This window comes from Ochotona curzoniae, unplaced genomic scaffold (genome assembly GCF_017591425.1).
Source record: "Ochotona curzoniae isolate NIBS_2020 unplaced genomic scaffold, NIBS_Ocur_1.0 patch361, whole genome shotgun sequence".
In the NCBI taxonomy this organism is placed as follows: Eukaryota; Metazoa; Chordata; class Mammalia; order Lagomorpha; family Ochotonidae; genus Ochotona; species Ochotona curzoniae.
The window spans coordinates 472,486-500,380 of record NW_024466930.1 but is presented as its reverse complement, the minus strand read 5'-3'; the positions used below and the strand labels follow the sequence as shown (position 1 = coordinate 500,380).

Genomic DNA, 27,895 nt, shown 5'->3' with positions numbered 1-27,895 from the left:
GCTTGGCTCAGCCCCTCACCTGTCCTGACCCCTGCCTTTGACACTGTGGCTTAGCGTCCCTGGCTCACAAAGACCAGTAGGTGTAAGAATCTAGCTCAGCATGACCTGTGCTCCATCCTGGTTTCCAGTTTTGCTTGTGGGCTAAGGTTTGCTCAGTCCTGCCTGATACACCATGTTCCACTCCCAATTCACACATTAGCCAGCCATTGGAGCTACTTTGCCCAGTTTGCCCAACCCCCACACCTGTACCATGTATTCACCCGCGGGAGCTATGACCCGCCAGGGGAGTTTCCCAAGTTCCTCCACTTGACCCACTCCAAGATCCAGTTCTCATACATGCCATTGGGTTTTTGGCCTGTGTCCCGTATAGTCTCGCCTTCCATTTGGCCTTGTATGAGCTGGTGAATGTTGCAACATGGCCCACCCCATACCCTGTTCAGGATGCACATTCGAGTGCTGCTGCCTTGACCAGTCCAGACTGTTGTTGGTTCCTTTACCTGTGAGTGATGTTGGGCTCCTTGGTCATACCTGGCTTACTCCATCACCACTTCAACTCTTGAGCTAACTAGTGAGGCTAGTATTTTCACAGGGTTTGGCCAACACATCCCCCACAGAATGTACCCCTGGATATGGGTCTCCTGTGTGCTAGTTAATGCCATGGCCCTGCCTAATGTGACCCATCTCCTGATCCATCATCCTGTCATGTAATAGTATATGATCCTGCTAGACAAGCACGAGATTTAGCTTTTGCATGGACTTGTGTTTGGAGGTCAGTATTGTGCAGTGATTATACACATTGATTACTACACAGGATTTAAAGGAGTTTGGTGTATCAGTCTTATCCATAAAGATCATCTGGTCCTTCTCCTTCAACCTACCAGATCACATTACTCTCACTTACCTTCAAAGAAAAAGTTACTCTTTCGTTGGGATTCTTTAGGATTGATTGACATTGCAGAAGTACAGTGGGCTTAACATTGAGCTATCTAAGCAGCAATTCAAAGCCCAAAACCCCAGAGCTGGCAAGACAGCAAGCAAGTAGGCACATCCTGGCACCGAATGGCGCACTGGCCGCCCAGGGACAGGTCACCACGTGGACGCGGTGGCTGGAATCGGGGCTCTGAGCATGGAGACGATCCTGGCCTGGCACCCACCAGCAGCCAACAGGCTGGTAGATGTTTTAGTTCCTGGACTCCAAGTTCGCTCCCTTCCCAATCCCATCCACCTTGCAATGATCAGGGGCTTTTCTTTCAATGGAACTTCTCAACTTCAGTCAAGGTGATGCTCATGTTTTTGTATCCTCAATGTTCACACCCCGGAAAGGAGAGTAGTACACATTTTCATAAGTTCTAATAACATATTTCTGCTCTACTATTTAGGTTTCTTCCTGTTGGTAATTTTGTATGTAATTCTCAGAATTTTTTAGTTTCTTCCCATGATCTGACAGTATAATCTTGGTAGACCCAACAGGCAGAATACACATTACCTAGCTCATGGCAGAGGATCATCTCAGAAAATAATCAGGACAATTGTTGCTAGTCTCCACAGCTACTGCCTGGACAGAAATCCTGCTGTGAAGGATCTCCAAATGGAAATGTATTTCTCATTCAGTACGTAAGACTGAGCTAGAAAAATGACACGTTAACTCATAAAAGTGATAACAGATGCTTCCCGAGAAGACAGAATTTTGTTTTCTCTGTGTGTGCAAATTTTAAAAATAATTAGCCAGCCTTCAGTCATACATTTGCAGTATTTGAAGGTATTTCCCAGCTGCATGTGCCAAAATGTATGAGCCTCAGGAACTGGAACAGCACTGTAATTGTTCCAAGTGGATCTGAGTTGTAATTGTTTAAATTAGCATGCAGATTTCCTCTCACTGTCTTGGTTAGGTCTTGATCACACCAGAGGACATGGCTTTTGTCTTTTCATTTAAGAAATATTTATTTATTTTTATTTGTAAGACAAATTTCATATAGAGAAGGAGAGATGGAGAGAGATCTTTCGTCTGCTGGTTCATTCCCAAATGGCTGCACATGCTTAGCCAGAAGCCAGGATTTCTTCTGGGTCTCCTACACAGGTGTAGGGTGCTAAGAACTTGAACCATTCTCCATTGCCTTTCCAAGCCATTAGCAGAGCACTGGATCTAATGTAGAGCAGCAAGGACACAAACCGGGATGCTTGCAGCAGCAGGCACAAGACTGGCCTTCTATGCCACCACACAAGCTGACTCTTGCCTTTCTTGAAGTGCCCGTTTCTTCACTGATACAGCACTGTGTTTAATTCTCAATGTATGAATTCCACACTGACCAGCAGAGATGTCCTTAATTGCTATCCATAAATTGACATTTTATCGTAATAGTTTTAATTTGGTCCTGATCTGTTTGCGCTACTAGAGCAAAATACCTGAGACTGAGTAATTCATGAATAATAGGAATTTAATTCTGAGAGTTCTAAAGTGGGATTTCTAGATCAAGACATCATGAATGTTTGATTTCTGGTAATTTCCTGGTCTCAGCTTCCAAGATGGTACTCTACCGCTGCATTCTCCAGTGTTTAATGCTGTGCCTTCATGTGAAGGCTCAAGTATAGAAAGGTCACATTCTCACAGAGCCATTTTATAATGGTCTTCCTGTCATTCACAAGGCAGAAAGTTTTATGAATTGATCAACTTTAAGGATTCTATCTCTTTCGATAATCTCATTGGACATTAAACTTCATTGTGTGGATTTTGGAGAGGACATATTCAAGCGATGGCATGATACATACACATAACAGATGTGATTCCTAAAACTAAGTTTAAGTACTTTCAACAAATTTTGAGCATCAGTTGTGTTCCCAAAATCACATGATGAAAAGATCCTCCTGTTGATTTTGTATAGTAGGCTAGTAACCTTCTGTTTTAGAAAAACAAATGATCTGTTTCCAGATTCTCACACCAATTCAAATAGCATTTTACACAGGAATGTTGGCACCTCAGACTGTTATATCATTTTTTGGTCTCCTGTTCAGAAAATTCAAAGCTAGTCTTTGTAAGATAAACATTAAGAATTTTATCCATAGGTTCTGGCAGCATGGGCTAGTGGCTAAAGTCCTTGCCTTCAACGCGCCGGGATCCCATATGGGTGCCAGTTCTAATCCCGGCTGCTCCACTTCCCATCCAGCTCCCTGCTTTTGACTTGGGAAAGCAGTCGAGGATGGCCCAAAGATTTGGGACCCTGTACCTGCGTGGGAGACCCGGAAGAAGTTCCTGGACCCTGGCTCCGGATCGGCATAGCATTCACCGTTACTCTCACTTGGGGAGTGAATCATCAGATGGAAGATCTTCCTCTCTGTCTCTCCTCCTCTCTGTATATCTGACTTTCCAATAAATAAATAAATCTTAAAAAAAAAGAATTTTATGCATAATTGGTGCCTGGCACGATAGTGTAGCAGTTAAAGTCCTATCTTTAAATGAGCCAGGATCCCATATGGGCGCAAGTTCTAATCCTGGCTGCTCCACTTCCCATCCAACTCCCTGCTTGTGGCCCGGGAAAGCAGTTGAGGATGGCCCAGAGCCTTGGGACCCTGCACCCATGTGGGAGACCTGGAAAGAAGTTCCTGGCTCCTGGCTCCAGTTTGGTGTAGCACTGGCCGATGCAGCCACTTGTGGAGTGAATCATTGGATGAAAGATCTTCCTCTCTATCTCTCCTCCTCTCTGTATATCTGACTTTTCAATAAAAATAAATAAATCTTTAAAAAGAATTTTATGCATAATTGGTCTCTTGTTATGTTTAATATATAATTGTAAATTATTTAATGAAAATAATGCATTGAGCACATTAATTAATTTAGTATTATATTTTAAAAAGCTCTGACATAAAAATAATTTAAGGTTAAACAGTTAGAAAACTCACGATTTGTTGAAAACCTGTTCTGGTTGACATGGAAAGTTCAGTGTGCCATGTTATTTATTTATGCTTAGGACAAACGTGAAGAGTAAGATGATCATTTCTCATTTGATACTAATAAGGTCACTTTGATAAATATTTATCATGATATAACTTGGAAGGTAGTGTGAGGTAATCAATTGATATAATGATGTACATTGACAGGTTTTTAACTACAAAAGATGATTATTCCATATGTAGGAACTAGAATGTAACACTTTTAAGATATTTCCATTGTGTTCTTTTGTGGTTGGCTGCCAGAGGCCAGCTCCAGCCAAGTTCAGAGCTCGAGGAAGGGTTTGTGGAATTGGCGAGAAAAGAGAGCAGACAAGAGTCACTTGGTGCTCAGAATAAACAGCTCTTACTTCTTTACACAGAAATCACAAGCTTTTGTACAAATCTTTGATTGTTCTATTTTTGTTTTTACTTCTTGACTAAATGGCCAAGCAGGCACAGACACTTGATTATTCTTATTTTTGCTTCATAGTTAAGTAGGTGTTTTAAAATATAATTTGCAAAATACTAGAATCGTTGCAAAATACTAAAATCATAGTAGCCATTTGATGACAGCCAGGAACTCAAGACCAGGGTACACATGCTTTTATCAATCAGTAGTACATTCCTACTATATTTATATTTCTACAAGTTATTTACCATTTAAAGGGAGAAATATGTCAAAATGAAAATCATTTGATTTTTACAATTTGTCTACAACTAAATGATAAAAACACTGTCTAAGAAAAAAAAATAAAGATCCAAAATAAAAGTTTAAAAACATTAAATGTCCATACAACTATAGGCTTTACAACCCCATAACCAATCAAAAAATACTTAAAAGCATATTTCTATAAATTTGATGCAAGCATCCATTATTCCTCCAGCCAGAGTCATAAAAGCTTCTGAAGCAAATACATTTTCTATGTTCCAAAGAAATTACAAAGACACACTAACCCTCAAGTTTATAGTCACTATATTTATCACTATAGCAGTTTAAGCTTATTCTCCTTTCATTTTCATCAATCTTTAGGGTACTTATCAAGCCATTTCCCAGAAGGCATGCTATGTGTCTGAGCCAGGTGATGAGTCATTTGCTAAGCACACAAAAAGGAGTCTAGGAATGGCATGGACTTAATTGTACTCCTGCGTGCATTAATTCTCATAAATTGTAAGAGATCCACCTGCCAAGGTGTTATCAGTAACACTGGTTCCTAAGCCCACCTCAGATGCAGAAACCATCACAGAAGAGCAAATAGCAATGCCTCAATAGATTTCAGAATTCTTTATGGATTGCTTGAATCTCCATGTAAAGGATGTGAAACTGCATTGAATGGTTGGAGAGGCATCCACAAGGTCTTGCCAACAGGGGAACTGTTCTCTTTACACCTTAGTGTCCTCCACCCCCACAGCATGTTCCCCAGTAGATGACTATTAGCTGAATTTATTCCTTGTGTTGCATCTTTCTAAAGAGTGTGAGAATACGACATATTTCACAACTGCATGTAATATGCTAATGAGGAACAACAATTAATTTATTAGAGAAATTAGCTTTGACCTACTCTAATTGGTAAAACATTTCATTGGTGTCTACTGTCATTTAGAGTTTAAAATAACCCTCACCTGGTTTCTCAAAGCCCCCTTCACATCCTTATTCCTCAGGGTGTAGATGAAGGGATTCAGTGTTGGTGTCACCACTCCATAGAAGAGAGCCATGAACTTGGGCTGGTCCCTTGAGATGGAAGAAGGGGGCTGAAGGTACATGCTTATTGCTGGACCATAGAACAAGAAAACCACAATGAGATGAGAGGAACATGTTCCAATGGCCTTTTTCCTTCCCTCAGAAGATTTAATCTTAAATACAGCATGTCCAATGTGAGCATAGGAAGCAAGAATTAGGCATAGAGGAATAGCTATTAAAAATATGCACACGATAGAGAGTGTGAGTTCATTAGTCCCCTTGTCACCACAGGCTGTCTTGATCAGCACTGGGATCTCACACAGCAAGTGATCCAATGTATTGACACCACACAGAGGCAGCTGTAAAGTAATAGTGGCCTCTGAGACTGCATAGATGCTTCCACTCAACCACACAATGGATGCTAACAGGATGCAGATGCCCTGATTCATGATGAGGGTGTAGTGCAGAGGTCTACAGATGGCCACATAGCGATCAAAGGACATAAGAGCCAGGAGCAGACACTCTGTGCCTCCCATTAGGCTAAAGACGTAAAGCTGAATCACACAGCCCATGTAGCTGATTGTCTTCTTAGAGGTTCCCAGGTTGAACAGCATCTGAGGGACAATGCTGGTGGTGTAACACATGTCCAAGAAGGAGAGGTTGGTGAGGAAGAAATACATGGGGCTGTGGAGCCGGGGGTCTAGCCTGGACACCAGGATGATGGCGATGTTTCCCAGCAAGGCCATGGGGTATGTGATGAGAAGAACAGTGAAGAGAGGGAGCTGGAGCCAAGGTCGGTCAGCAAAGCCGAGTAGAATGAACTCTTCAGGGTGGTGGCTTTCATTCATCAGTTCCATGATTCTGAGTTGTTCCACACAAACAGCGTAGTGCCTATTAAGGTACTAAGAGCTAATGAGAATTGATAAAACAATATTTTGCATTGAAAAGTATGAAAAGTATGGTTAAGTAACTTTCAGGGAAGATAATATAAACAATCGTCACCAGGTGTTAGTATTTCATGTCAAGATAAAATAAAGATGGATATCTCAAACAATTAAGGTAACTTATAGAATATAGTTTCCCCCTCTGAATAATTACAATTATTTCCTTGAGATTCTGGTGAATGTTAAATTAAAATGAGAAGGTTCTTTATTTGGAAACCCTCAATATACTGTGTTGATACTCTGAATTGCATAAAAATCAGCTAAGAAGGCTGTTGCAATACAGTTTGTTGCTTCCTATCTCCAGGTGCATGATTCAGTAGGTGTGGCACAGGTCAGAGAAATTGAGTGATTCATGTTCAGAACTATTTCTGCAAGGCTTTGTTTTGAATATGAAGAACACCCAAAGGTGGTGAAGTAGGAAAAGTGTTGGAAAGAAGAGAAATTATGGATCTGTGAGGATGGTCCAAATTGCCCTGTCCAGTTCTAATAAACAGTGAAATAATTACTCATTGTCTCCATGATCATAAGAAGACTTTTCTGGCCTTAAGTAAATATGTCACAGTTATTTGTGATTGGGAAAGAAATTTTAATGTTTCTAACATAAGTTTCTTCTCAATTTAAACTGAGACAGTAAAGCTGCAATGAAATGAATTTCTTAATGTTCGAGCTTTAATTTATGTAATATTTTTTCTTGTGGAATATGGGTCAAACAGAGACTCTATGATGGACTATGTTAACCAGTGGATTCTTCAAAGACCTCACAGTGCTTGGAGTGTCAAGATTGGCAGCGATTCATAACTGTTGAACTATCAAAGCCACCTGAGCAAGAACCTCAGAGCATATCCTACATCCGGGACCTGGGGAGGGTGGGAAATTGGGTGGGCCTTCTCCCTTAATACCCCCCCTTTAAACATGAAGGAAACTATATGGAAAAAATAAGTCTTACCCACTTTCCTGTAGCCCTTGAACCTTTTTACCCTAATTAACTATGTAAAGATTGTCAATAAAAATTTAAAAAATTAAAAAAATTATTTTATTTAAACTCTGGATGTTAGAGTATTCATGATAAAGTTTATTTTATCCACTTTGCAGAAGTTTTCCCTTTTTGAGAGGACTTACTTTCTTTTTGACTGGATTTGGACAGTTATGCTATCGATGCATTCATGCAATTTAGGCCTGTGCTGCCTAGAGAAGTGTGAACATTCCAATTCAGGCCAAGAATTACTCAAATCCATCAGCTTTGTTGTATTTTCAGGACATATTTCTTTGTCTTTCAGCTAAAAGGCACACTGAAATGACAAAATCAACTAACCGAATAAGAAGCTTTTTGACAAAATTTCATCAGGTAGTGAGGGTCTTCACTTGTATTGTTATCTCTCTGTAAGTGTAGTGTATATCGTGAAAGCTATAGTCTTCTCTAAGATAGAAAATATTCAGATATAAGATAGTTTCTGCTAGTCAGTTAGTGGTTGTAGGTAACAGATTGGTTTGTAAAGTTATAGAGTATAGCTTTCATATTCTCTGCTATTAAGTCTTAAAACCATTCTGCAATCAACTCTTCCTTGCAGGAACCAGCATCATCGGAACGACAACCAGGAGCCCTGAGTGGTCCGCAGAAACAGAAGAACAATAAACTTCCTTCGGGCCTAGGGAGGGGAGTTTTCTCTTGTCCTTGTCTGGTTCCAGCTGTTGGTACCCACCCTCTCTTGCAATGACCATCAGGATTGCTCCAGAAACCCCTCAATACAAACAAACATACAAACAAACAGAAATCCAGAATGGACAGACAACAACAAGGAAAGCTTAGAATCAGACAGGAAATGGTCAGCGTGGATTCACTCATACCTCACTAGGTGGGACACAAAGATTAGTTACTCCTCACTAGGGTATTGAAGATTTCTCTGCACACCCCTCCTAAAAATGTTCTGCACCTAAACTGTTGACACATGTCTTGTTAGAGTTATAAGCCAGTTCAGACCACCCAAAAAACAACCAAGTTCAGCTTCAACACTATAAATAGCTAAATACTAAAATAAAAATAGACATGAGACAGCTGAATAGTAATCCATAGCCATTTTAAGGTGTATAGAACCCGGTTGTATATAAACCAAAATTGAAATGTCTATGAAGAAGTCACAGGATGTGGTTAAGAACTTGCATTTTCCTTTTAACATATTGGTTAATCAATACCATGTCAATTAATACCATAACATTGTAAATTGTTGCTGATGTTATGTTGGGGCTTTTAATTGATTGGGATGATACTCTGCCGGCTCTACCTTCAGACCAGAGATGTTCTCACCAAGAAACCGTTGAACTTATCTGGACAATAAGATGCTGGACTTTATGCTTGGCAAATACTTCCAATGAAAGAATCTCAACTGAATTTGAACTGTGGTAATGCAACAAGGTGGAGGAATCCACCATGGAGGGAGGGTTTGGGGAGGGGTAGGGGGAATCCCAGTGCCTATAAAACTGTGTCACATAATGCAATGTAATTAATAAAAATAATTCTACTATATGTCTCACAAAAGTACTAAGAGCTAACCTGTGGACATTACTTTTTCATGACATGGCATCCTAGACCAGAAATGTACTATTCTAATTATAAAATAATAAATCTCTTCTCATTCTTAGTAATCTCTGTTTGCTAAGCACATCAATAAGCTTTTTTAAAACAATGGAATCAGTTACCAAATACTGGAACTTTTAGTAAGTTTTATTTTAGAACATTGTTAAATTTTCGTTCCTATTATTTGCCTGTCATTAGAGAATATCTAAGGTCCAAAAAGTTACTAATTCCTTAGATGAGCTATTGATAAGCTTAGATGAGCAGTTTCAGTATTGCAAAGATTGTGTCTTTACTGCAGCAATATTTCTTGAATGTGTGTGGCTTCTTTAATTTTGTTTATGTTGAATGTTGATCAAGATTTTATATTAGCATATTGAACTGAGAAACAAATCTTAGTGCAACTTCTTTTCTATGTTATACATAGAAAATAAAATAGACACGATATAAATTAATTGGTAGTTAAAATAAATATTTTAGGGATCAGAGCCATGGGGTAGTAGCATAATACTTGCTAGTGGAGCTGGCATTTTTTTATGGGCATAAATTCATGTCTTGGCTGCTTCACTTCTTATCCAGCTGCTTGCTAGTGGCCTGAGAAAGCAGTTGAGAATCATTCAAATCCTTAGGAACCTGAACCCATGTGGGAGACCCAGAAGAAGCCACTAGTTCTTGGTTTCAGATCTGCTGAGCTCTGGCCATAGCAGCCATTTGGGTTGTGAACTTGTGTATGGAAAACCTTTTTCTCTGTCTTTCCTTCGCTCTGTTAGTTTGCCTTTCTTATAAAAATAAGTTTTTAAGAAATAAATATCCTAAAAATTTTGACCTGCCCACATTATTAAATAATTATGCAAACATCTATTGTTCACTTAACATTGCATCATGTTATGCTTTCTCTCAAAGCTTGCATATTATTGAGTTATTTCTGATTTGATCTCATGTGAAAAGTTTAATAAATAATCATGTAAGCCCTCAATAATTTCATTAAATTTGTATTATTTGTACTTTTGATTATGCTATTCATTTTATTAATTCTGGCTTTTTTCTCATTAGAAGAAGTTCTAGCAAGCTTAGTTATTGCCAAATTGATTTTACTTGCAATTCCCGACCTGGTGCAGCCTAAGTACTGCAGAGGGAGAGATCCCACTGGGTAATGGCAGAACAGTGTGGGAACAGCAGAATACGGTGGAAACAAAGAAACAGAAAAATGGTTGGTTCATATCAGGTTGCTTCTAGTTACTCCTTTAAAGGAATTACATATGGGGAATTTTTTGTTGCCCTGACTCTGGAAGCCTGAAACATCCTGGTTTTAAGAGGCACTGGTGTGTTTTGGAATCTGTTTTCATTTGATTATGAGGCATGAATCCACTTAGTTAGCTGTTCTGCCTGAGCTGAGGACCGTAACTCTGTTCCAACCTCTGGATGTTTCCTTAAAGAAACAAGTTTAGATGTGCCTTTTCAATGTGACTGACTGCAACCTGCTCAACCTCTGTAGTTCTACCAAGAGATGTCCCATCTTTTCCATGCCATTCTCATGATGTTTTATTGTTTTAGCTCTTGGGTTCCAAGCCTGTTGTATCTTTCCCTTTCAATGATTCTTGATAACTATGAGGATATGCGAGTCTATTTATCCATATATGCTTTCTTTACTAAATGCCAGCCTTCATTACAATTGCTGTGTCTTCCTTAGCTGCACTCAGTTTTCATTCTGATATATCATATTCATACTGAATTTTCATCAAACAGAGCATTCCATGTAACTGTACAGCAATTTTTATTTCACTGTGTAATGAAAGGGAGCTAAATGGAATGCGGAACATCCTGGATACAAACCAGTGACCATATAGGATACTAGTGGATGCAAGGAAAGGATTTAAACTCTATGCCATCACACCAGGTGCCGACATTTAAATACTTTAAAGTTGTATTTAATTCAGAGATTGAAATGGGATTTGGTCACAAAAGAAATCTAGTTGTTCCTAAAGTCCACAAATGAGATATCTGCAAAGTTTGGAAAAGAGTTCTTAAAGCAGGTATTCTGTGTCTTTCATACAGATATTATTCACAATGATCTACACAAATTCCAGAACAGTATATTCAGTTAAACAGAAGAATAATGGATTTGTGACAATTGTTGAAGGACTATACTATTGTAAGACTATAGGGGAGAACAGTGAGGGCCGATGGAGGGTGATCCCTGAGCCTGTGGGACTGAATTATGGAAAGAAAAATGATGTAAACATGTGATCTCTAAACCACCAAATAGGCAAATGAAGTAAGAAATATTCCTCCGTGCTACGGGAAAGAGGGTATTATCTTCTTACTTACCTTATGTAGAAATGAATTACTAAGGCATATGTTTGGCTTTTTCAAACTTCAGAGAAAAAGTTGTGATTCACAGAGGAGTATAGCATTAATAAATTGTTTTCAAAACTGCTCATTTTCCTGTTGATTTATGCATGTTTCAAAGAAAAAAAAATATGTCTTTGTTGACAATACCAAAAATGATTTGTGGGTGAGTTATTTGTAAGCTCTTCCTGTGATCTCCTGGGCAATGTTTCAAACAGGTCATTCATTTATCATTTTCCCTGATGAGTTAGAGAAAGTTCCTTGGGACAAAGTTCTTAATGGCAAGGTTTCTTATGTGCAATTAGTTAGTCATTGCACTGTGTCTGAGAGTTAATCTACTGTTAAAGTAGTTGCAAGGTTAAGTGTGTCATGATGTCACTCCATTTCCTGGCACATTGAACATTGGATTTCAATAGACCAGGTGATCTCTTGGTGTTCAGAACCCGTAGTGGAAACCAAAAATATGTGGATGCCCAAATCCTTTCTATAAAATGCCCTCTAGGGGTTGGTGTTAGGACACAATTGATAAAAGCCATTGCCTGGTTTCCCTGTATGAACATCAGTTCATGTCTTAGCTGCTCCGTTTCTGATTCAACTTCCTTTCAAAGGCTTAGGGAAAGTAGCAGAGGATGTCCCAAGTGCTTGATCCCTTGCCACCTGAGTGAAGCTCTGGTTCCTGGCTTTGGCCTGGTCCAACACTGGTTCTTGTGGCTGTTTGGAGAGTACATCAAGAAATGAGAAATAACTCACTCCCTGTCATTCTGTTTTGAAAGTGAATAAATAATTTTGAAAGTAAATAAATAAGATATCTTGCTATACACATATAATCATACAATACTCCTGTATGCTTTTAATCATTATCTAGATTACTTATACAACTTAATATAACCTAAGTGATATGGAAATAGCTGTTTATCATATTGTTTAGGGAATACTGACCAGAAAAAAGATGTCTGTGCAAGTTCTCTCAGTTGCAACCAAAATAAGGCTCACTACACACACAAAAAAGCTTAATTTATTTACTTGAAAACTCGAGTTTCAGAGAGAGAGAGAGAGAGAGAGACAGGGAGACAGAGAGAGAGAGAGAAAACAACTTTTATATTCCATGTGCTGATTTGCTCTTCGAGTGTTTGCAGTGCCTAGGTATGGAGAGATAGAAGCCAGAAACCTGGAACTCCATCTTGGTCTCCCATCTGTTGGCAAGGACCCAAGCACTTGGGCCATCTTTTTCTTTTTTCTCAGGCACATTAGCAGGGGATGCCAGGACTCAAACTAGCACTGATATGGACTGCCACCATTGCAGACTGGGGCTACTGATTTGCAATACAACTTCCAATGGGAAAGTGTGACCTCCAGTTTTTTTTTCCTCTGAACTGTTTCAACTATTTTTGGTTCTTCATGGTTGTGTGCAGATTTTAGAAGTGTTTTGTGCATGTCTGTGAAAAATGCTATCAAATAATTGTGTCGTAACTGTTTTGCTCTTATTAGGATGGACATTTTAATAATATTATTTCAGTAGATGAACATTTTATAACTTGTTTATCTGAATTTTGCTAATTGCTTAACCATTTTTGTAGTTTCCAAATAATACATACTTATATGTATTTCATTTATTATTATTATTTTAAATTTAATTTTACTTTTTTCATTATTATCATTTTATGTTACAGTTCCATAGATTGTGAGATTTCACTCCCCCCCTCAATTCCCTACCCACCCACTGAGTTCCCCTATATCATTGCTATAGTATAGTTCTTACACTTGATCTTAGCCAAAAGGCCGAGAAGCGATGTGGTATAGTTCTTCATACACAATCATATGTCCGTCATTGCAAGCATGGACAGAGAGTCCAGCATTCTATTGTCAAGATATAGTAAGCAGCTTCATTGGGAGTCCATCTTTGTCTGGAAGTAGAGATGCATACTGCATTGTATCTTCACATCTGGATATGATAGTCTCCATTACACAGTTACTATGTATCCCCTTAAATGAAAAGCCACAATACAAAATCAACAACAGAAAGAAAAATAGAAATTTACAATGCTATGAAGTTAAATAACATGCTGCTAGATATGATAGTCTCCATTACACAGCTACTATACATCCCCTTAAGTGAAGAGCCACAAAACATAACCGACAACAGCTAGAAAAAAAGAGATGAACGACACCATGCAGTTAAATAACATGCTACTGAATGATTAATGTGTTGCTGAAGAAATGAAAAGGAAAATCAAGAACCTTTTTGAAGAAAATGATGTTTCTGTATGATCTATGAATCACTGAAGAATTTAATCAGAAGAAAGTGTTTTGAAGAGATGAAACTAACAAAAAAATCAAAATCCATGAGATATAGTTTCCGCTGATCTTTGTTGCTGAGCTATGTCTCCTGTAGGCAACAAATAGATGGGTTTTGTTTTTTAATCCAGCCTATGATGGATTTTTTAAGTCTATGATGTCTGATCCATGAGTTTAAGCCATTTATATTCAGGGTTAATACAAATAGGTGGTAATTTAGTAGTGTCATTATAGCAATGGATTGTTCATTAATTTAGTCTTGTGTTGTTATTTTACTGGGATGTGCTTCACATTTATCTTTGGTTTTGGTGGGCGCTATTCCTTCAGCTGCCGGTGGAGTTCAGATCACCATTCACTGAATGCCACTGGGGCATCAGTCACTGCAACACCACACCATTGTGCCTGCTGCTTCCCTGTGTCTGTCAGTCTCCAGGCCCTCCTCTGCTGTTGTTCTTTCCTCTTTTGTTTCCTGGAATGTGCCCTTTCTGCTTCACACTGGCTAATATTTCTCCATTTGTTTAAACGTGTCTTTACCCTATTCCCCAAATAAATAAAATTAAAAGAAAGAAAGAGAGAAAGAAACAAAGAAAAGGTCTGGCGTTATAGCGTAATGGTTAAAGTCCTCTCCTAGAACGCACCAGGATCCCATTTGGTCTCTGGTTTTAATCCCTGTGGCCCTGCTTCCCATCCAGCTCCCTGCTTGTGGACTGGGAAAGCAGTTGAGGATGGCCTGAAGCCTTGGGACCTGCACTCGCGTGGGAGATCCAGAAGAAGCTCCTAGCTCCTGGCTTCAGATTGGCTCAGTTCCAGCCGTTGCAGTCACTTGGGGAGTGAACCATTGGATGGAAGATCTTCCTTTTTGTCTCTCCTCCTCTCTGTATATTCACCTTTCTAATAAAAATAAATAAATCTTTAAAAAAAAAGAAAAATGAAAAACAATACTAAATTGTATGATGTTTATGGCAGAAAATGCAAAGTAGTCTAGGAAATTGAAGTATTTCAAAGAACAAATTTTAACTTTCACTATCATCTGCCCCTTGTTTCTTTAATTTCTTCAAGCTAATTGAATACTGGGATGTACTAAACATAATATTCCAGAAAAAACGAGTACAGTAAAATATAATATTTCTATGTATTTCCCCGTCTCTGCTTTTAGAATTTTTTTATTTGTAATTTTTTTCTGTATAATCACTAGGGAATATTTGTGAAATAAATAATCATACAGACCTAGTAGGCAGCATGTATGAGGAGATAGAAGGAGTTGTAGTTAGGAAGGCAGGTAGGGTCCTGCCCCCTTTTCAGAGAAAGAACAGCTGAGTATGATTCTGTTTCTTGGAAAAGCCACTAAATACCCACAGGAGCTCATTTCTCCAAAGTAGGTGGATGCAAGTATAGATAATGAACCAAGCTCAAACATCCTCAAGTGACAAAGTTGGCACTTTTACCAGCAGCAGGCAACTTGTCATTTTTCCCAGTATATCTGATTGCAGTTAATTCTTGTTCGAGCTCTCACATACTTATCCTTTCTATGATTGCCATAATAATCTACACAGAAGACATCTTGAAATTCTAAATAACTTCTTACTTTTCTTTATTTTTTAATCATGTCATATCATTTTGAATTCTTATGGGACCAGTTAAACTCCAGAAAAGTATAAAATGTATTAATTTGTTTTAATAAACTTTATTTAATTTTATGACAAACTTTTAAATTTTAGATGTGAGATCTACACTGTTAGAATTTTCATTTTTTGTTACTTATTTCATTTTTATTTGAAAGACAGAGTTTCACAGAGAGAAAGAGACTGAAACAGAGCGATCGAGAGAGAGATTTTCTATTTGTTGATCACTCCCCAAATGGCCACAATAGCTAGAGTTCAGCTGAGTTGAACTCAGCAGCCAGGAGCTTCTTCTTGATGTTCCACATGGAGGCAGGGACCCAAAGATTTGAACCAGTTATACTGCTCTCCTAAGTTATTATGAGGGAGGGCCCGGCGCAGTGGCGCAGTGGCTAAGGCCCTCGCCTTGCGCTCGGGATCCCATATGGGCACCAGTTCTAATCCCGGCAGCCCCGCTTCCCTTCCAGCTCCCTGCCTGTGGCCCGGGAAAGCAGTCGAAGACGGCCCAAAGCTTTGGGCCCCTGCACCCGCGTGGGAGACCTGGAAGAGTCTCCTGGCTTCGGATCGGCATAGCATCAGCCATTGTGCTCACTTGGGGAGTGAATCATGGGACGGAAGATCTTCCTCTCTATTTCTCCTCCTCTCTGTATATCCGCCTTCCCAATAAAAATAAAAAAAAATCTTTAAATAATAATAAAAAAATTATTATGAGGGGGCTTGATCAGAAATGGAGCAGCTGGAACTTGAACTGGTGCCCACATGGGATGCCAATGCCTCAAGTGGAGAGTGGAGGCTTAACTTACTATGGCACAATACTGGCCCCAGAACTTTAAGCTTTGGGTCATCCTTGACTGCTTTCCCAGGCCACAAGCAGGGAGCTGGATGGGAAGTGGGGCTGCTGGGATTAGAACCGGCGTCCATATGGGATCCCGGGCGTGCAAGGCGAGGACCTTAACCACTTGCGCTATGGCGCCGGGCTCACTATATTGATTTGTATGTGCTAGGATTTCATAGAGGGGATAGTTCATGTCCCGGCTGCTATAGTTTTCATCCAATTCCATGCTTATGGACTGGGAAAGAGGTCATGGATGGCCCAAAATCTTAGGTTTATGAACAAACATGGGAGACTTGGAATAAGCTCCAGGCTCCTGGTTATGGATCGCCTGAACTATGGCCATTGTAGCCACTTGGGAAGTAGACCAGTGGTTGGAAGGTATTTCTCTCTGTAAATCCCCTTTCAAATGAAGAAAAAAAACTTAAAAAAAAAAACACTTTACGTATTATTTTAGAAGCAGAGAGGCATAAACTCAGAGATAGAAACAGAGAGAAAGAGTGAGCCAGCAAGAGACACTCCCATCCACCGAATCACTCCTCAAATGCCTGCAATGTCCCCAGGCTGAGGACAAAGATAGGAGTTGGACAGTCAATCCAAGTCTCCCACATGGGTGCAGCAGTAACTCAGTTACTTGGACCATCACCTCTACCCTCCAGGGTCTGTATAAATATGAAGATAGAGTCATAGTCATAGGCAGGAATTGAACCCAAGCACCCTGATATGGGCTGTAAGTGTCTGAACGGGCATGAAAGAGGCTAATCCTACAAAATGTTATTCCAAAGAAGTGATAGCATCTGTATGAATTGAGGATGATAAATACATTATTCTTCAAAAACGTAGTGGGCTTCATACTGAGTTCACAGTGAAATTAGGATACTTACTGAGGTACAGGGCGAGTTGAAGAATGAGATAATGTTTCTCAGATGACATGCCGTAGTTATGCTGACAGACTTGAATTCATATTATGTATTTACCACTTAATGTGTTTTCTATTTTGGTGTGTGACAAACAGAAAGGAGTATTTTGATGTGCTTTTAAAAATCAGTGATCATTTTGGTGATATTAACTGAGTATAATCCTTACCTAACATGACTACAAGGAAAAATAAACATGCAATATTTTGCAAGAAAGACACGTAGCATGAAATTCGATTGTAAATCAAGAATGATTTCCTAGAAAAACCCATTCAAAGGTTCTCTATGCGTCAAATAATTTCATTTGATGTTTAAGATGCATGACTTGGAACTGAAAATACTTCTCATTAGGTTTCCTAATGCTTCTTTTACATCCTTGTTCCTCAGGGTGTAGATGAAGGGATTGAGTGTTGGTGTCACCACTCCATAGAAGAGAGCCATGAACTTGGGCTGGTCCTTTGAGATGGAAGAAGGGGGCTGAAGGTACATGCTAATGCCGGGACCAAAAGATAAGACAACTACAATGAGATGAGAGGAACATGTTCCAAAGGCTTTTTTTCGTCCTTCAGACTTAATCTTAAATATAGCACGTCCAATGAGAGCATAGGAAACAATGATGAAGCCTAAAGAAATAGCTGCCATAAAAAAGCACGCCACAGTGAGTATCAGCTCATTAGCCCTCTTGTCACCACAGGCTATCTTGATCAGAAATGGGACTTCACAGAGTAAGTGATCCAATGTATTGACACCACACAGGGGCAGCTGTAGTGTGAGGGTGGCCTCTGAGACTGCATAGGTGATTCCAATGAGCCACACAATGGATGCTAACAGGATGCAGATGCCCTGATTCATGATGAGGGTGTAGTGCAGAGGTCTACAGATGGCCACATAGCGATCAAAGGACATAAGAGCCAAGAGCAGACTCTCGGTGCTCCCCATTATGCTGAAGATGTAAAGTTGAATCGCACAGCCCACATAGCTGATTGTCTTCTTAGAGGTTCCCAGGTTGAACAGCATCTGAGGGACAATGCTGGTGGTGTAACACATGTCCAAGAAGGAGAGGTTGGTGAGGAAGAAATACATGGGGCTGTGGAGCCGGGGGTCTAGCCTGGACACCAGGATGATGGCGATGTTTCCCACCAAGGCCATGGGGTATGTGATGAGAAGAACAGTGAAGAGAGGGAGCTGGAGCCAAGGTCGGTCAGCAAAGCCAAGTAGAATGAACTCTTCAGGGTGGCTTTCATTACTCAGTGCCATTGTGTTCAATTTTTTTTATCCCTATGGAACATAGTGGTAAATGATCGAGTAATGAGAAGTAACATAACAGTCCTTGATTGGTCATTAATAATGTCATTCAGTAATTGAGTTAAATAATAAATGAGGTGGTGTCAGATGATAATATTTTCCTTGATAGCACTACACATTAAAGCTTATTGCCTTTAATAAGTAAATTCTGTGTTTGTATTTCTTATTCAGAACAATAAGCATGACAGTAAGTATCTATTTGTCCTAGTAATTATTAAATGAAAAACATAAGTGAGTACATCTTAAAAAAATCTACCGTAATATGGTTTAAACTTTAGCCTGTATAAAAGTGTGCTAAGGAGGCCGTTAGGCTGTGAAACTGAATTCCACTGTGTAGCCTGACAGAGTAGGGGCAACGTAAGCTCTGTTCAGAATCAGTGCCAGCAGATGTCATTGAAACCTTGACAAGAGTTCCAATATTGAGTTGGTAATATTACTAGAGAAAGGCGGAAACAACCTGGATCTATGAGAGTTATGAAGAGAGCTTTACTCAACTGCAAGTAGTTAGTGGAAGAGACATATCTGGGACAGTAAGATAACTTGTGTTGAAATGCATCTTCATCAGCTATTTGGAATTAAATCAAATATGTGAATATTTGAGTATCAGTTTGCATTGGAATAACTGGATAGAGTCCAACAATTGACAAGTATGTGTGTCTGTGTGCTTTTGAACTTTGACCATGGTTCATCCTTGTCAAATTTTATTTAATTTTTCTGCATTGTAGGACTTTTCCTTTAGTAAGCCTTTTTATCTTCTTGTTCTACTTATTAAATAGTTAACAATGACTCACTAATTGCATAGACACAAAAGATTTTTAACTTCAGGTAGTTGCTGTCAAAAGGAAAGCCCAGAGCCCATCCTTAAATTCTTTGTTTTCCATCTGAGAAGCACATTCAAAGACAAAACAAAATCAGCTAGTGAAGCAAACAATTTTTTGGAGAAAGATAAACAAAGCACTACTGTTTACCTTTGATAGTGAAGTATGTTTCATGAAATTCATAGTCTTTGTCAGATGTTGCATATTCATAGGAAAAGGTAAGATGGCACCCAGTGTGGAACAATATGAGTTGCTCTGCCAAGCAATCAGTAGTATGAAGGTACCACAGTATGTTCTCAAGGTTACAAAGCCATCCTAGTTTGCATATCAGCTGCTTCATTGACCTTCAAAATTATTCTGAGAGGCCTGACACCAAGCTACTAAGAATGAATGTGAAGGTTGGGCATTAATACGCTCATCCTACCTTCGGTCAGGATTTTTAATAACAAGAATAATGTCATAATGTCATCAATCATTAATGAACTCTGCATCAGATAATATAAAGGCGTTTTAAAAAAATTCATTTAATTGCTTAGTACTCTATTTTAAAGCTTAAAATAAAGGGACTATTACTATGTATATTTTAAGAAATGGTTAAATTCTGTTTTTAAAGATTTATTTATTTCCTAGAAAGTCAGGGTCACAGAGAGGAAGGAGGAGATAAAGATCTTTGATGCATGGGTTCACTGCTCTGATGGTCACAGCAGTTGAAGCCAGGAGCCAGGAGCTTGTTCCAGGTTCCCCTGATGGAGAGTCAGGGGCCAAGCTTTCAGAGCATCTTCAACTGCTTCCAGGCCAAGAGCAAAGAGAAGGATTGATGGTGGAGCAGCTGGGACACTATGTTGCAACACTGTTCATAGATCATTCATTTGTGGAGTTTTCCAATAATGAAGAAGATTCCAAACACCAAAACAGAATTCATTTTCCCAGAGGAATTAGCAAAGTTTTGTCAGTATACACCAGAATTTCATGATTCCAATGAAAGCATCTGTGTTCTAGAAGTGCTTTTGCATGAGCAAAACAGCTTCAAGCCTCGTTGGAGCTTGACATTATTCAAAATGGATACGCTGAATTTAGATTTGTGTGTTTTCAGATCTTTTTCTGCTGAAGATTCTGTGTGGCAGATGACATATGAAGTAAGTTTGGTAAGATTTCATTGCTTCAGATTGTATTCTGCAAAACTTACATCTCCTCATTTTGTAATAATTGAATTATTGAAATTTTGTTTTTTTTTTGTTTGACATCTGTATAAACATATTTTATGTTTGTTTATTATAATTTACTCAGTTTTTTGTGTTTTATTTGATGCTCCATGAGTTCTCTCATAAATAATTATACCTAATTCTAAGATGGTAATCTCTCCATTATGTGCTCGGTAATTTTGTTAAGTTTCTATAATTTGTTATTTTGTTTTTATTTTCTCCTCATTGGGTATAGTTTTGTTTGTGAATGTAGATCACTGCAAAATCTCTTATTTCTTTGGATTTTCTGTTAGAGACACTGGAGAATTAATCCATGTGATTCAATCTAAATGATTTACCCTTGAAATGCATTTAATCTATTAGATTTAATCTATCAGATTGCTCAGCCTTTCCCTGTCATTCTCATATTTCAATTTTTGTTTTGTGGTTCTTGGAGTCCATCTGTCTTTTGGATCTTCTTTCCGTGTTTTTCCATCACTCTTTCAATGCAAAGGGAGCTATGTATACACAAAATTTTAAACTCACTTTAATAGTGTGCAGCATTTTATTCCTGTTGAGCTCTTCTTTGTAGGTATATTTTCTCATTCTAGCTCATCTTACTCTCACTTCCCTTTATTCATACACAGTCTTTAGTTATTTTGTAATTGAGTCTTTTTTTAGAGTTAGCAATAATAAAAGAACAAAAACTGAAAGATTATTTTTTTCTGATGCCAAGCTTCTTGGAATAAAATATACAAAGCAAATGAATTTGTGTAATTTTGGCCATATGCTATGAAATAATTCATGTGATATATTCCCATGATTTGATGATAATCTCATGTTTAACTCTTTAATTTCTTTTGGGTATTATTTTAAATTAAATTTTTTTTTTATTTATTGTTGCTTACATTGTATTATGTAGTACAGTTTTATAGGCGCTGGGGATTCCCCCCACCCCTCCCATACCCCTCCCCCCATGGTGGATTCCTCCACCTTGTTGCATAACCATAGTTCAAGTTCAGTTGAGATTCATTGCTTGCAAACACATGCCTAGCATAAAGTTCAGCGTCTTATTGTCCAGATAAGTTCAGTGGCCTCTTGGGGAGACCTTCTATGGTCTGAAGATAGGTCTAACAGAGTAAAGATCCGGTCAGTTAAAAGCCCCAACAAGGCCTCAGTATCAATATACAACATTAAATTAAAATTTTAATTAAAATTTAATTAAAATGTTTGAAATTTTGGTGTAAGTGAATGAGAAAAAGGTTAATTGCAATGAGGAACCAAGCTGTTTGTTGAACAATTGAAACAGATGTTTTGAAAGATTTGAAAGGTTACTCGAAATGACATTTCCTGCTTTTCATATGCTTCACAGCTACCAAGATTTGCACACGCACACACACACACGTCTTTTCTGAGAATTTAAAATCTTTAAACACAAGTATTTTTTTTTGCCTACCTTAGATTGATAAATATCCTTTAACAGAAAGGAATTCTGAATGACTGTGGCTGAATCCTTCAAACATTCAGAGAAGGAAAGTGGAATTGCATTACAGAGGTGAGTACAGTACCTATGAATTAGCATCAGAATTCTTAGTTTTTCAGTTGACACTGAATGGACAACTTCAGGATGACAAAAGGAAAATCAACCCAAGGAGCAGGAAAGCAGAAATAGAAATGTGAAGAAGATAGCACATATATTTGTATGCTGTTGTTAGAAAAAAATAACCTTGGGTGTTGTTTTTAAATAAGTCATTAATTTTTATCCTAGAGAAATTTCCTTGGGGGCATACATAAGTCTCTGTGGAAATGCTTCCAATGGGTAATCAGTTACCTACTAAAATGAATGTGGAGCAATACTCTTGGTGTGCTCAATATAAACTCATTTAAATTCCCAATACATGAGATAATAATTATTTTTGTAGATATTACACATTATGTTTATTGGATGATTATAGTAAGTAGAATATATTTCATGAAGATAAAGGGAGTTCTAAGCTTCCAATGATAAAGTAATGTTGAAGCAAATCAAATATTGATTATTCAGGTTTAGCTAGCACACATAATATATGTAATGAAAAGTAATATTACAACCCTTGAATATGAACAATTATTAGCAATTGAAAATTTAAAAATGTTAAAGACATATAAAATTGTGCTGATTTATGGCATGTTGAGATGCTACAATACATGTATTCATCATGTAATGCCATACTAGTATAAAAATTTGTCTCCTTTAATAATTAACATTTTTTTTGTGGTGAAAACATTCTAAATCACATCTCATAGGTTTTTTTTATATTTGTTTATTTGACTTCTTTAATTGAATTAAATTTTTATTTTTTCTTTTATTTCATTAAAAAAATTTATTGAAAAGGGCTATTTACAGAGAGGAGAGAAAGAAAGATCTCCCATCTACCAGTTCACTCGTCGACTGGCTGCAATGCCCAGTGCTGAGCTGATCTGAATCCAGGACCCAGAGGTTCTTTTAGGTCTCCCACATTGGTGCAGGATCCAAAGCCTTTTGGTGATCCTCTCCTTCTTTCCTAGGCCACAGGCAGAGAGTTGGATAGGAAGTGGAGCAGCTGGGGCATGAACTGGCTCCCCTATGGGATGCTGGTACATGCAAGGTAAAGATTTTAGCCACTGAACTATAGCACCATTCTCCTGTATTATTTAATTTTTGATAGTGCACATATATGACAAGATTACAGGTCCATGAGGACCGTCAAATAGGGTGAGGAGGTTCAAGGTATGCGGGAAGGTGTGGGACAAATGCTTCTGATTTTCCTTGTGTGTGTGTTTTGATCATCATGCAGCAATTATAATAAATTAAATATTGGTTCAAATACCTATAAACAGATGTCTATCAGAAATATAATCCTAAGTGAAAACATAAGAACATCTTCACATTTTAAATTTATTATTTAGTCTTCTGTTTCTTTTTTCTTTTTTTACTTGTTTTTTTGATACAGTTATTTGGTGCTGTGGTCTCCCTTTCTCCTTCTCCAAGCCTTCTTCTCTTCCCTCTGTTCTCCCAGCCAGTCTCACAATGGGTATCTTTTGTGAACTTTCCAAAGTTCATCATGCTGCCACTGGAGTGTCTCCCAGCCATGTAGGAGACTGTCAGTCATTTCGTTGTGAGTTCATTCTTGTATCCCAGGGCCCTAATGAAGGTACAATGAGGACTAGATCTTCATTATTTATGGGCAGTACCAATAACAGTGATAAAAGGGACATTGACCATCTCAGGTAATTATAAATAATCAACCTCTTATGGATGGTTGGGTAATGAATTACATCAAAAGATCTCATTACAGAAGGTACAAGTATAAAGTGATATTGAGTAAGATTGATATATAATATCCCTAGGTTTGACATCATATTATTTTATATTAGAGCAAATATGCGATATCTGACCTTTTGGAATTGGCTCATTTCCCTTAGCATAATGGTCTCTAGTTTGGTCCATTTGGCCACAAACAATTGTACTTCTTTTTTTTTTTAATGGGTAAGTAGTATTCCATAGTGTAGATGAGCCAGTTTCTTTATCCAGTCCTCTGTTAATGGGCATTTAGGTTGTTTATTTTGTTTTTGTAATTGTTGATTGTGCTGCAATGAACATTGGGGTGCATGTTGCTTTCTTGTGTAACAAGTCTTTTGGATATATTCCTAGAAGTGATATTGCTGGGTCATATGGTAGGTGAATTTTTAATTGCCTAATGTTTTCCATACTGACTTTCATAGTGAACGCACCAGCCTGCAATCCTAACAGTAAGTAGAGTAGGGTTCCTTTATCCTTACAACCTCACCTGTGCACTGGTGAGTAATGTTCAAAACCAACTACCCAGCTCAGGTCTCCTACATGGGTGGGTACATTGGTCTGACCCAGAAGGGTGCTCTGGTTTCTCTCCTCCAAACCATCTGGTCTTAGCCCTTTTGTTTACTTGCAAGTGCAGTAACCTAATTGGTATAATTCCCCCAGCAGCCATTCCTCACCTGTAACATATTTGCTCAGTGTTCCTCCTGCCAACACTTCCCCATATCCTCTTGCTAGAGTAATCCACAGTCCCCATGCCTGCAAGTATGAAGGTCTCCAAGCCTGATCATGTGGTTGTGTGATGTGTGGGTCTGAGGCCCTCCCATCTGCCCAGGGCCCATGTATACCTGCATGTGTGTTCCCAGACTCCATTTGTAAGCATGCCAGTGTGTCAGCATGCTGGTATCTCCCCCTCATATATCTAACTTAGAAATATAGAATAGGCAACTCTGCTGGCACACTGATATAGTTAACACACATTTGGCATTAACCAGGCCCAGAATGCCTGCCAGATATTAACAGCTTCTCTCCAAACACTGGATACTTAACCAAGTACTGGTTAGTAGATACTGGTTAAACCAGGCATTTTCCCTACAGCTGGGGCTTATAGTTTTTTTGAAGGATAAATTATGCTATATTGATATTATGGCTATTCACTCTATGTGCAATAGAACACCAGGACTTAACTGTATCTACTTTGAAGAATTTTTGAATGATAAAATAATATTTGAAATATAGAATGTACAATATGCTTGCTAAATCATGTTAGCATGACCTCATTCTTATATATACATCTCCTTTTTCATGATCTTTCCCAGTCAGTGATACACTCCTATATAATCCTACTAAGTGTTATCTTTTATTCAGTTGGTCCTGGAAAATACCCAAGTCTTCTTTTTTGTGTTCATCATATTATTAACTTTCTTGACTTTTTCATGTTACTGGTAAATCCCAGTGGGTTCTTTCTTCAGCTTAGTGTAGAAATTAAAAGTTGGGAATCAGTTGTAGACAGAGAAGTTTTATTTGTGAAGTGATTAAGTCCATGTGGAAACAAAAACAAAGGGAACAAGGCTTCCCAGGTGAGAGCTGGGAGATGGGGTGCTTCTTGAAAGCGGTAGAGACACCAGGGTTCAGGAAGCATCTGTGTGCTCAAGGGTTCCCAGACTCCCCTTTGTCTTGGTGTGAACCTGTGGGGAAGGCATTTCTCATGGTTGGTCCCTCAACTCATTACGTAGTGGCAGGGCAATTCCTGTGCTGCCTAATTGAAAGAGTGATTTTTTTGCCACCTGGTGAGGCACAAAAGGTGGCCTTTCTGAAAGCTGTCATATATCACTGCCATGGACCAGCTCCAGCCGAGGTCAGAACTCAGGAAGGGTGCGTGAATCGGAGGGAATGAAGACAAGAGACGTGGACCACTACGACATGATGCTGATAATGAATAACTTACAAAAAGCTGCTTTCTTTATACAGAAATCATCACAAACTTTTGCACAACATCCAATTGTTTCATTTTTGTTTCATGGTTAAGAGAATACAACCCTAAAAACATTATTATTATTATTACTATTGTACCCCAAAGAAAACATTTCAACAAACCATTGTTCATTCAAACCTGCAGTCACCCTGCTGAAGCCAGGAACTCCACGGTTGGCAGCACATGCGGTTACATAGTGACAAGTGGTTTACTTATATCCAAAATCAATTTTCACTAAACCTAAACTAATATTACTTAAAATATCAAGAATACATAATTAAAAAGAAAGTTCATAAATGAAAGGAATTTATAAAGGCATATATCATAGATTGTTAATTAATCTTATTATAAGTCATATACTAATTACTTAGCACTTTTACCTAGTTCTGATTCAGTTGTTTTTTGTTCTTTTGTCAAAGGTCAGTGAAAAGGATAAGGGCAACTCAGCCTTCTATGAACAGAGGGCCTCTACAAGAAACTTCTTTTTGTCTCTTTAATCTGTTTTTTTTTCCTTCTAAATACAAGTGCCACCATAAGGTAGAAGTTTTAAACCATTTTTCTTTGGGGGTTCACATTTGTCTCCCTTTAGAAGATGCCCCATATATTTTCTGCTTTCCATGGTGAGAAACCAAAATGCGTCATTTCATGTGTTGTAACAGTTTGAGGCTGCACAGTAAATAAACTCTTTGTACCTCCACGATTGCCATCTGTTCCAAGATATTATCAAGCCATTTCTTAAGGAAAACATTACTTATATTAGGGTGAGCTCCAGGACAAAGGTGGGCACATAGCAGGATGTTTGGGGACATTGAGGGCTCAGTTGTACTATTGTATGCTTTTATCTGTGTGTCATTGCATTAAGTTGCTAAAGACGCTTTTACCATAACATGGCTGAGCAGTTTGAGCCAATATACCAGTTATAGGAATCATTTCACATTTACAATTAAACAACAACATCCTCAGGATAATTCTATGAAATATTAGAGAGGTGATGGAATGTCCATACAATGGGGTGAGGCAGCAATGACGTGACCAGAGACATCATGCCTGGCCTTGCCACACAGCCAGAAATTTGTCGTAGCCTTGCTAGCCAATGAGCTGTGCTCGACACACCCTCGCTCCATCTTTTCCAACTGCCTGGCTTTCTGCATATCACATTCTATGTCATGATTCATTTTAGGAAAGAATTTAAAGAGCTGGAAAGTTGGACATTTGTTTAATAGTGTAATCAATCAATCAATAAACAAAAGGTGAATACAGAAGGTGGTACAGAAATATTCCTGTACCACGTCTTTGAAGGAGTTTATCCTTGCCCAGCCAAGAGACATTTGTGAAGATGGTCAAAATGGCCCTGACTAGCTCTAATATTTATGTATGTGTTGTAATTGTTTTTTAGAACTTTTTTTTTTCCCCAAAATTTTTCATTTATTATTCTCAGTTACCATTACTCTCTGGTAATCCTTCTAGGAATTGGAATTTTATATATATCACAGTTTGAAAACTAAATATTTATTAGTCATGAAGGCATTTATTGAGTCACAGTCATGATTCAAGGGATTGTGGAGCCGGAGATCTAACCTGGACACCAGGATGATGGTGATGTTTCCCACCAAGACCATGGGGTATGTGATGAGAAGAACAGTGAAAGGAGATCCATGAACATCTAAATTCCTATGTTAAAAAATTGGATATGTGGGGCCCGGCGCGGTGGCGCAAGTGGTTAAAGGTCCTCGCCTTGCACGCCCGGGATCCCATATGGGCGGGCGCCAGTTCTAATCCCGGCAGCCCCGCTTCCCTTCCAGCTCCCTGCCTGTGGCCTGGGAAAGCAGTCGAGGACGGCCCAAAGCTTTGGGAACCTGCACCCGTGTGGGAGACCCGGAAGAGGCTCCTGGCTTCGGATCGGCATAGTATCGGTCCGTTGCGGCTCACTTGGGGAGTGAATCATCGGACGGAAGATCTTCCTCTCTGTCTCTCCTCTCTGTATATCCGCCTTTCCAATGAAAAAATAATAAAAATAAATCTTAAAAAAAAATTGAATATGTGAATGCTTCCTTCACTGTCATTATCAGTAGAGTTAAGAGGGCTTTGTATCTTCCCTTTTTTTTTCTTAAGAAAAGACTCAGTTGCTTAGAAAGATGAAAAAAATATTTCTGATCACCAAACTTGGAAAAGC

General features: G+C 38.6%; 2 protein-coding genes across 2 annotated transcripts; both read right to left on the bottom strand.

Annotated features, from left to right (window-relative positions):
• Positions 1-5,517: 5,517 nt before the first annotated feature.
• LOC121167308 (olfactory receptor 2B11-like) lies at positions 5,518-6,459 on the bottom strand. Its single transcript, XM_040996758.1, has one exon. The coding sequence runs from the start codon at positions 6,457-6,459 to the stop codon at positions 5,518-5,520; it is 942 nt and encodes a 313-aa protein (XP_040852692.1).
• A 10,968-nt stretch (positions 6,460-17,427) lies between these two features.
• On the bottom strand, positions 17,428-18,384 carry LOC121167343 (olfactory receptor 2B6-like). Its single transcript, XM_040996796.1, has one exon. The coding sequence runs from the start codon at positions 18,382-18,384 to the stop codon at positions 17,428-17,430; it is 957 nt and encodes a 318-aa protein (XP_040852730.1).
• Between the last annotated feature and the right edge of the window lie 9,511 nt (positions 18,385-27,895).